This window comes from Alosa alosa, chromosome 20 (genome assembly GCF_017589495.1).
Source record: "Alosa alosa isolate M-15738 ecotype Scorff River chromosome 20, AALO_Geno_1.1, whole genome shotgun sequence".
NCBI lineage: Eukaryota > Metazoa > Chordata > Actinopteri > Clupeiformes > Clupeidae > Alosa > Alosa alosa.
Window position 1 is genome coordinate 14,066,379 of NC_063208.1, and position 10,000 is coordinate 14,076,378.

At 41.5% G+C, this 10,000-nt stretch overlaps 1 protein-coding gene and 1 long non-coding RNA gene across 2 annotated transcripts in view; one reads left to right on the forward strand and one right to left on the reverse strand.

Moving 5' to 3' along the window:
• Nucleotides 1–4,316: 4,316 nt before the first annotated feature.
• Nucleotides 4,317–7,771, forward strand: trhrb (thyrotropin-releasing hormone receptor b). Its single transcript, XM_048228886.1, has 2 exons — nt 4,317–5,454; nt 5,704–7,771. The coding sequence occupies exons 1-2, from the start codon at nt 4,684–4,686 to the stop codon at nt 6,133–6,135; spliced, it is 1,203 nt and encodes a 400-aa protein (XP_048084843.1). The 5' UTR covers nt 4,317–4,683; the 3' UTR covers nt 6,136–7,771.
• Nucleotides 7,772–9,534: 1,763 nt separating this feature from the next.
• Nucleotides 9,535–10,000, reverse strand: part of LOC125284774 — a 6,012-nt gene continuing 5,546 nt past the window's right edge. Inside the window, exon 3 of the long non-coding RNA XR_007191931.1 lies at nt 9,535–9,584. This is a non-coding gene — a long non-coding RNA (uncharacterized LOC125284774). The remainder of the gene's footprint in view (nt 9,585–10,000) is intronic.

A 10,000-nucleotide genomic window follows, 5' to 3' on the forward strand; every position in this document is an offset into this window, starting at 1 on the left:
GCTGACGGATCGGACCCGGGAAACAGGAGCACAAGCGAAGCTAAGAATAGCTGGAGAGAATCCCGCAGTAAAAACAAGGCAGAGGGTTAGCATGGGACGTGTGTGTGTGTGTGTGTGTGTGTGTGTGTGTGTGTGTGTGTGTGTGTGTGTGTGTGTGTGTGTGTGTGTCTGTGTGTGTGTGTGTGTGTCTGTGTGTGTGTGTGTGTCACCAAAGAGGACATTACAGCTCATGGCCTTTCGATCCCTCTGGAGAGTCGACACATCTCCCTCAATTTCCCCGCCACTCTTTCACCCCCACATTTCTCTATTACTCCTCTCTCTCTCTCTCTCTCTCTCTTTCTCTCCCAGCCTATATAGCAGAGCTTCATATTTAAGGTGAGCGGAATTAGGTCACGCATAAGAGGGTTATTGTATACATTGTGTGACTATTATTCTTCAAGTACACTTCCCATACAAATGTGCGAGACAAAATGGATGTCAAATTAGATGAGAGAAGTCCAACCACCTATCAAATACTGCTGATGTCAATGTAGGTATTTGATTTCAGAGTCAGTGGTGCAACCTTTTCCATTAGCTGGGTTGATAAGAGTCACTGAGCGCGCTCCGAGTCTTCTTCAGTTTCACTAGTGAATGCAGTTTCATGATTTTTATGTAATCATCAAAACATCCCACAGCGAGTCATAGCCTCCACCCCTGATTAGTTTCACACTATAACACCCCTCAGTCAGTTTTATAACCTATTATAACCGTACACAGTCACCTAAATAACATCACAAAGGCCCCGAGTGTGGCGCTCCACCATGGCACAATAACCCACAGCTTTTAACAGCTCAAGTGAAACTGCACCCAACCCTGCAATTTATCTTGTTTGCTGCTCAGGCTCTTTTTACCCTTCTCAGCTTGTGGGGGTCACGGCCAGCGCACATTAAACCGCCAAAGAGCCCAGGGGGGGGCAGTTATGTGGTGGGGGGGCATTTGGGGGGGGGAGGGGTGGCGCGGCAGGCAGGGTAGGGTCTGTAGAGTGCACAGCATATTCCTCTTGGCCTTGATTTGTTCATGTGGTGTGCTGGGGTCAATACAGGCCACAGAAATCACAGGGCTTATTTACAGCGAAACTGACCTTCGCACTGCGCTAGCATGGCCATCCGTCATGGCTGTAGTCAAGGACCACTTTAGTCTCATAAAACACATCCGGAGGAGTCCCGGCACATTAACTTGCGTGTGAAACACTGCCAAAGGAAGACATCAACAACACAGTCGTTACTGTGAAGATACAGTAAACCTCACCATGGCAACTACCAACCAAGAGTTTGTGATTTAAAAAAAAAATCAAATGAACATTATTATGATGTTTACCTTGAGGCAAAATTCTCCTCTTGTTTATGAAGTCCGAAGAGGACTTTTAAACTACTAGCCAAGTATTGACTATTCATATGAATGGTAACCAAGTCCAAACAAAACAGTACAAAAATGAACAAACAAATAAGCTTAATCTCTTGAAGATTTTAAAGGCCCATGATGACCATTCTGAAATCAACAGCTAGATGGCAGCAAATTTCTGCTTAGCTCCATGGAAACTACATAAGACTGTCATCATATCTTAAATGAGCAAAGGATCTAATGTCATAATGCTCATAATCTCTGCCATAAAAAGCCCATAATTTGGCTAGGCTATACCCCCACACACACCTCCCCACTGTGTGAAGCAGAAGGATCAACCTAACTAAATGTAAAGATAAGTCAGGTATTTGTCATAAAATTACATCACATTATTTCAGAATAAATAGCCACATTTGTGGCAATGAGGAGCACATGATTTGTGAAGTAAAGTTACTCAACCAATACATTTTGTTGGCCTGTAATTAACGATTGAACCAGTACCCGTAATTAACGCCAATGAGTGTGCTCAAGCATAGCAAACCACTGATGTCAGATTTTTGCCCTGTTGAACTTTTATTTAATAATTGTGGAAGCAATGATAAGGCTGAGGAGGTTACTGGCCCTTGTTTTTTAGGTTGCTTTATAGAACGGTGACTGAAATGGACATAAGGGCAGAAACAAATGAGTTTGATTGTTCTACCTATGAAAGGCTTTATGGCACACAGGCTTTAAGGCACACACACACACACACCACTTTCAGTCTTGTGAATGCAGTAAGGCATATTTACCTGGCACATCTGAAAAAAGACTAAAGGAAAAGCATATTCATTATGACTGTAGTAGATGATCCTGATTCACCTGCTCATTGGAATGGACTGTCAGTGGCTCCGGCTGTTGGAAACTGCTACCATGACATAAATAGCACAACTTGGAATGGTTTGGTACGGTTCTGATCGTTCGCTGGCCGCCCATCTACCCAGCACCCAAAGCATTTGGTGAGGGGGAGATGTACAGTACAGTACAGCATGGCACAGCACAGCGCGTCTCATATCCTCTGTGCGATGGAAGGTCTGTGGAGCAACAGTGCAATCCCAGATGAGTCAATTATTGAGGAAGAATGTGAAGCCATGCATCCAACATCAAGTACGGGCTGCCAGCTGGCGGCACGCTTTGTATTAATCAGAGAACAAAAGTTGGCTGTCAAGACGTGTGTGAATCTGTCATCGCTCTTGCAAAGGAGCTCACTTCAAAAAGGGTTATTTGTTCCATAATGAGCCATTAACAACCCTATTTAGCAGACTCATTTTTAAAAAATGGTATGGATGATTTGACATTGTGGTTTTACAGCTGATGAGAATCATTTCTCAATATGATACAAATATGTATTTTTATATGCCACTGTCTAATTCTAATATTTGTGAGATGGTTACATGGAAACACACAAGAGCACTTGATATTTTCAATTGAATGAGGTATACATAGCCTGGCAACATAACTAAAGCAGAAACATCACTGCTGTCTTACCTCAATGCCAGTCACAGTCTCTTAAGACAGGCTATATAAAGAGATTCTTCATATTTCAGGCAGGTTTGTTGGCCAAGCTTCTCAGGTTTCTGATTAAGACATTCTCTCTTCAGACTAATGCATTATAATTTAGATTAAAGAGAATAAAAAACCATCATATGCTTAGGCAAGCATTGGAATTTCGACAGATTGTCTTGAACAATGTAAAAAAAATACCTGAGGGAATTTTCGGGCTTCTATAAGATTTCATTTGTGAAAGATAATCTGGCCCTAGTCACAAAGGTAAACGTCGCACTTTCCCTGGCAACAGTCGATCTCAATCAGCTCACCCAAGCTCACTGTCTGTCTCACGGCAGCCGACAAGTCCTTCTTCTCGTTTCCTACCACTGTTCCGTGGGAGAAAATTGCACTGACATCTTTGGATGATAAAGACTCAGGGAGTCTCTGCGAACCCCTTTTTCTTTCCCAGTCACTTATCTTTTTGCCTCAGGCCCTTAAGAATAAATCACCTGCCGTTGTGGAGGACTTCAGAGAGGCCTATGTTTAAGGTCTACAGGCTTATTCGCGGAGATAAATGAAGCTATATGTTCCCCTAGTACTGGCCTGAAACCAATCTCTCTTTTGAATTACTTTCTTTATAGGTGATTAAAATTACAGTCTTTGTGGACTGAAATGAATTTCAACGTTTCAGCTTTTCAAGGAAAGGTCACCATATCCTAAACAGCAAACGGAGATAAAGAAAACAGTCTGTGACTGGTTCCCCAGGCCTAATGTATGTTGGTATCAAACAAAGAAAGCAACAGTTCTATATGAAGAAAACAATTCCTCATATAGAACAATTCAACAGTTCTATATGAAGAAAAGCATGCACTATGCATTTTGCAACAGAACTGTAAGAGCTGTTCAACTTCTAGACAGAACCCAAGGTCTACCTACTAAACTAAAATCTGTAGATCTCTCAGTAACATATGTTCTCTGCTCTTATATCCAAAATGCTGTACAGGATAATACTATAAATAACGGCTTCCAGGCTACATTTTGACATCCTAGAGAAACCTGCTGTCTCTAAACATAATTGCTTTTGAAGATATGTAGGGCCATTTATTGCATTAATGAATTGCAGTTTAATCAAATGTCCATTCTATGTATTACGGTAGTATAGCGCATATTCTAGCACAATGACCACTACAATTATCTAATGATAAAGTGAATATATTCAGACAATCCAGATTCAGCTATACTGATTTGAGTAAAACCAATATGACTGTCAGGGTCCTTTTGAAATGGCTGATGTTTAAGTATTAGATAACGGTGTCCTGCAAATTGTCTGTAAATACTGTCTCCTATGCTCTATTACTGCGCCTCTTGCGCTTTGCATTGCGCAATGACGCGTGTTGGTGACAGAACATCTCAGCAACACGCGTGAGGTCCACTAGAGATCCGCTTGAACTGTCAGAGCAACAGCAGAGCCCAGCAGGAAAGTTCACATGGGGAATGGATATGAAATGCTAATCAAATCTCACTTTTATGTGGACTTAGCCTAAATATGTGTATAACCTCGTAAAGAAGAAAGCCGAATTGGATGCATTGAAACAAAGGAGGAAAGCAACTGGTCCACAACTTGTCACTGGAAAAAGCAGCGTATAATATTCTAACTAGTTTTTCTGTAGCTAACTACGATAAAGTTAAAATTTGTTTAAGTGGGTTACCGCGAATTACAACAGACAAAAACCAAAACAACACACTTCTGCAGAAAGCTATCAAAGTAAGTAAGCAAAGATGGAGAACAGCAGTGTGGAGAACCAAACTTTACCAACATGGACCGACCACAGCATCGAATACAAAGTGATCAGCGCGGTGTTGGTGTTTGTAATATGCGTTCTGGGAATCATCGGCAACACGATGGTGATCTTGGTGGTGCTTACCACGAAGCACATGCGGACACCCACTAACTGTTACCTGGTGAGTCTCGCTGTGGCTGACCTCATGGTATTGACTGCCGCCGGTCTTCCAAACATAGCGGACAGCATCTACGGGTCCTGGGTGTTCGGTCACTACGGATGTCTCGGTATAACCTACTTTCAGTACCTTGGGATTAACGCATCCTCTTGTTCAATTACTGCCTTCACGATTGAGAGATATATTGCGATATGTCATCCGATTAAAGCCCAGTTTCTATGCACTTTATCCAGAGCGAAAAAGATCATATTGTTAGTGTGGGGACTCACCTTGCTGTATTGCGTTTTATGGTTGTATCTGTCTGATACTGTGGAGACTGTGTACAAGGATGTAACCATAATATCATGCGCATACAAGATGAAAAGAAGCGTCTACATGCCCATATACTTTTTTGACTTCGGTATATTTTTCGTCGTGCCCCTTACGCTCGCCACTATCCTGTATGGACTCATTGCCCGAATTCTCTTCTTAAACCCACTGACTTGTGAAAAAAACGCAAACAGAAAAAGTGATGTCGGAAAGGGAAATACTGTGGTTAACCTGAAAAAGTCCAGCCATTGTTCCAACACTACTGCCACTTCCAGGAGACAGGTGAGTGCGCGCAAATCCAGTCACTCGTTGAGTTAAAACTTAAATTCAGTCACTTGTTGAGTTAAAACTTAAGTTAACATTTCCACTCAGTTACTGAAATGTTAACTAGTTTTAACTTAATTACCAATTCATGAAAAGTGTAAGAGTGTAGTTGTTTGCACTTTCTTTGAGTTTGAAATTAGTTTTGGAGTTGTCTTTTCTAATTTAGTAGCCTGTATCTCAGTATCAATCTCTACCTGTGTTGTCCAGGTTACTAAAATGCTGGCAGTAGTGGTGATCCTCTTTGCCCTGCTCTGGATGCCTTATCGCACATTGGTCGTGGTGAACTCCTTCCTTGAGCAAGCCTACCTGGACACCTGGTTTCTGCTGTTTTGCCGCAGCTGCATCTACCTAAACAGTGCCGTCAATCCGGTCATCTACAATGCCATGTCACAGAAGTTCCGCGCGGCTTTCCGCAAGCTTTGCCTGTGCGGACGCAGGAGTTCGGCCACCAAGGGGGCGTACAGCGTGGCGTTGACCTACAGCGCGGGGAAGGAGACCTCTATGGTGGAGAGCACTGAGCACTACACCACCGAACTAGACGAGTTGACCGCCACAGAGGAACTACTTGCCGAAAAGAAAACACTCTATCCAGAGGACTGTACTTTGGTGAAAATGACTTTTAACCCAAATTCTGCATAGATTCTTTAACGGGTGGTAGAGTGGAAGCACCCCCCTCCCCACCACACACACACACACACACACACACACACACACACACACACACACACACACACTTGAGCGCAACAAGTGAGGACTTAAATCAGATTACGCTGAACCAGAGACAGCGCCTGAGTGTCTTCTGCAACAGAGGCCCTCAAACATACTGGTGTCCCTGTTTAAATGGACAGATCACTTTAAGCACAACACATTTACACACCCAGTTACAGGTGTAATGACTGATTACATTAAAAATAATCAGTTTTAAAAATATTTGAAGATGTTTCCTCTGCATTATAATTTTCCTTTGAAATGGAAAATTAACCAATGGTCAAGTACAAAGAAGCAGTGAAGCTCAGTGATGTTATATATTCAACGATATTGACAATAATACACTCAGTGAGCTTACGGACTAGAAAAAAGTAGTCCTCGGATTGCACTTAAAGGACATGAACCTGAAATTGAGGCATATTATTAAAACATTGCCTGGCTCTCTCTGTATTTGGGAATGAAAGAGAGTATTTCACATGGCACTCTAAAGCTCTAAGGAAGTCTGTAGTTCCTGAATACCATCGCCTCAGCTGCTAGATGTGAATACACAAGGTCATGGCCAGAATCTCAATAGGACCACTGTCCACTACTACCACTCCCAACCTGCACCCCAGCAGAACAAAAAAACACATCCAATAGGGGAGAGAACATTGCAAGGCTTACTCACAAATTGTATCCAACAAAAGCATCTGACTAGTCTGCATGTCTGACAATGTCTTACTTTATAAAAAAAGATAAGATTGTTCAACTAGGATAAATAATGTACAGCATGATAAGAAAATGAAATGGATGTGTCTATTAGGTCTGATATTGTTGCTTTTGCTTTTTGCTGCATAAGTGATGGGAAGAAGTTTCATATTGTGTCATGTGGTTACATGTAGTATGATCATTAGATGGCTTAGTGAGCTGCCATGCCATATAGTTCTTTAGCATCTGAGCCAGGTCATCATATTGCATTGTGAATGCTTTGTTTCTGATGCCTTTTATCATGGAGTGACTCTTGAAGAGTTGAAAACTACTAATGTTATCTCAGAAAGTTTACATTATTGTAGTTACTGGGACCAACAAAGGATTTAAGTGAATAAAGTCATAATTGTTATTATGGGTGACCACTATGGGCCACAGCAGACTCGGGATGAGATCTCACATCAGGACCTGAATGACTTATAGTCAGTCACTATTTTGGGATCATGTGCATTATTCATGAATGTGTCTATATTTTTATTTACCTCACAACATTATGCTGCTCATATGTGTTTGCAAAATTGGTAAGTTTCTAAATATTTGCCAAAACAGCTGTCTGTGTAACTGTAAAACTGTGTTTAGCCATTGAGTAGTTTGATTCTGTCTCTGAATTATGTGAGAAGTGAATATGAATGTATTTTATTTCTGCATTTGTTTTTGCATAAAATCTTAAATGGACAATTATGATTGTATAAAACCATTGCGGGTAACTCAATTTGTTGTGATTTTCCCATGAATTGCTGAGAAGAGAGCATATTTCTGTGAATTCGTTATTTATTGGCTTTATAAAGTCTATTATGTTTCGTCCAATGTTTACCTGTTATGCTACAATAAACAGTAGGATGGCACTTGTGCAGGCTTCAGAGTCTCCAATGAAACCTTAATCAGCGTAGATTGTTCTGATAAACAAAGGGCCATAATGAATGCTCAGTACTCAAAGCAAACATCACAACACTCCAAATCTACCCAGAAACTCACATGTTCCTGTGCAGACGATTCAACAGACCGGAGATAACAACTTGGCAAACTAAAGTTTCATCTCTGGACTCCTGTAGCTCAGTGAATAGAGCATGGCACTATCAACACCTGAGGGAATGAGTTTGACACCCAGGGAACATACTCTGACTAATAAAAACTATAGACCCTTTCAAGAGAGTTCCATTATCAGCATCATAGTTGGCCCCACAAGACTTCCGTTTTAACATTCCATATGTTATCTTAATGTAGAGGAAGTAGATTGGGGCCCAAATAGAACGTTCAAGCATTGTTTTTGTTTTTATTGATGAAAGGGTCTATATCTGCGTAGTACATCGGTAGCATTAGCTACAGGAATGGTGCCCACAGGTACCGAGGTTTGAGTCTGACCTGAGATCATTATCCGAACCCACTCTACGTGCCTCTACCACGCATTTCTGGTCAACTCTTCGCTGTCCTGTCTATTAAATTCTAAATTTGTGGTAAAGAACTTTTAAAATAACATTTCATACCATGGCATGCAAGGTAGGTCATGTGAAAACATTTATTTTACTTTTATATCTTACTGTGTGTGAAAGGGGCTATAATTATGTGTGTTAAATTAACAAGCAGACATTTTGCAAACAAACCCTCATGGGGTTAGTATCTGCTTCAGATCAGTAGACAAAGAGACAGACAGCAGGTGACTAGCTGAGTCTCACAACCATTCGGCCGTGATCTGGCCCTCACGTGGCCCATATACGGTACGCTCCAGTAGCCTCCTGTGCAGCTGTGAGTATCTGGGCTGAGCTGCTGTTTGTTTGGATTCTCTTGAGCAGGTCCTACTGACAGAAGGGAACACAGAGCCTCACACTGAGCTGAGATGAGGATCAATGCAGCTCAGCAGAGCTGAGGAACTGCTACTGAGCTGCTATTCGTGTGGAGAAGAAAAGACAGAGCTGTACACAGAAATGTGATCAATTCATTAGCATATGTATGGATGTTTACACACACACACACTTAGAGATAAACATGCATACACAGACATACACAGACACACACACACACATGCTGCATCATGCACAATCACACAACACTTAGAACACACTTATACACACACACAAAACATGAATTAAGCAGCTATTTATGAGAAAACCCCGGATGAGCAGACAAAAATGTATCTGGGTTCATAAAATCATTAGAACTATTCCAACACACTCACAACAGAGGGGACTGTAGATTGATGTCTTAGCATATCAGGCAGAAAATAGCTGTCTTTTAAACTGCCTGCTCTCATATTTATTCATATTTATGTAGATACTGTAGAGGTGGATGGCTGACGGGCCAGATGTTCACTGGCTACCCTTTACTTCAAATGACATTTAATCTCACCCAATGTCATCCTCATATGTTATATAGATATGCCAAGTTAATCTGCACCTGAAAGTGGTTTTGGAGATCTCATTTTTGGGGTTTCATTTCTCTTTATGAAGACACGGTGGCATTCATTATGCAAATACCCACAGCGCATTCATCTGCATAATGTGTAGCAGTGGCTGTGCTCATGCATGTGATGATGTATGTTGTCATTGGCTTTCAGATCGAACAAACTCACCGTGCTGGTAAACAGATGAGAAGATGCTGTCCACCTCTCGTATGTGGACTGTGGTGCCACTCTTCTGCTGGAATGGGGAAAAAGATTGGGGTCATATAGGTCAAACAGCATTAGGCTGATTATTTGAATTAATACCATCGCTTTGTATGAATTGAACTGGTATAGCCAGGTTAGGACAAAAACATGTGCCACTGGTTTAACAAAAGCAGTCTTTTTGTCCTTTCTAGGTTCGTCAGATTAACACACTCAATGAACTGCTCTGTTGGGCAATCGGAATCAGAATCAGTTTTTTTATTGGCCAAGTATACTAAGAAATTTGACTTCGGTGAGTGTTAACTCTCTATACATACAACAAATAGACATGTGCGTAGCAGAGTCAGTGGACAGACAGGAAAGGCTTTACTGCCATAAATACACAGATAAACATAAACACACCGAATCAACAGGTGCTGGAATTGCCTAAAGACAACCACTGAGAGAGAA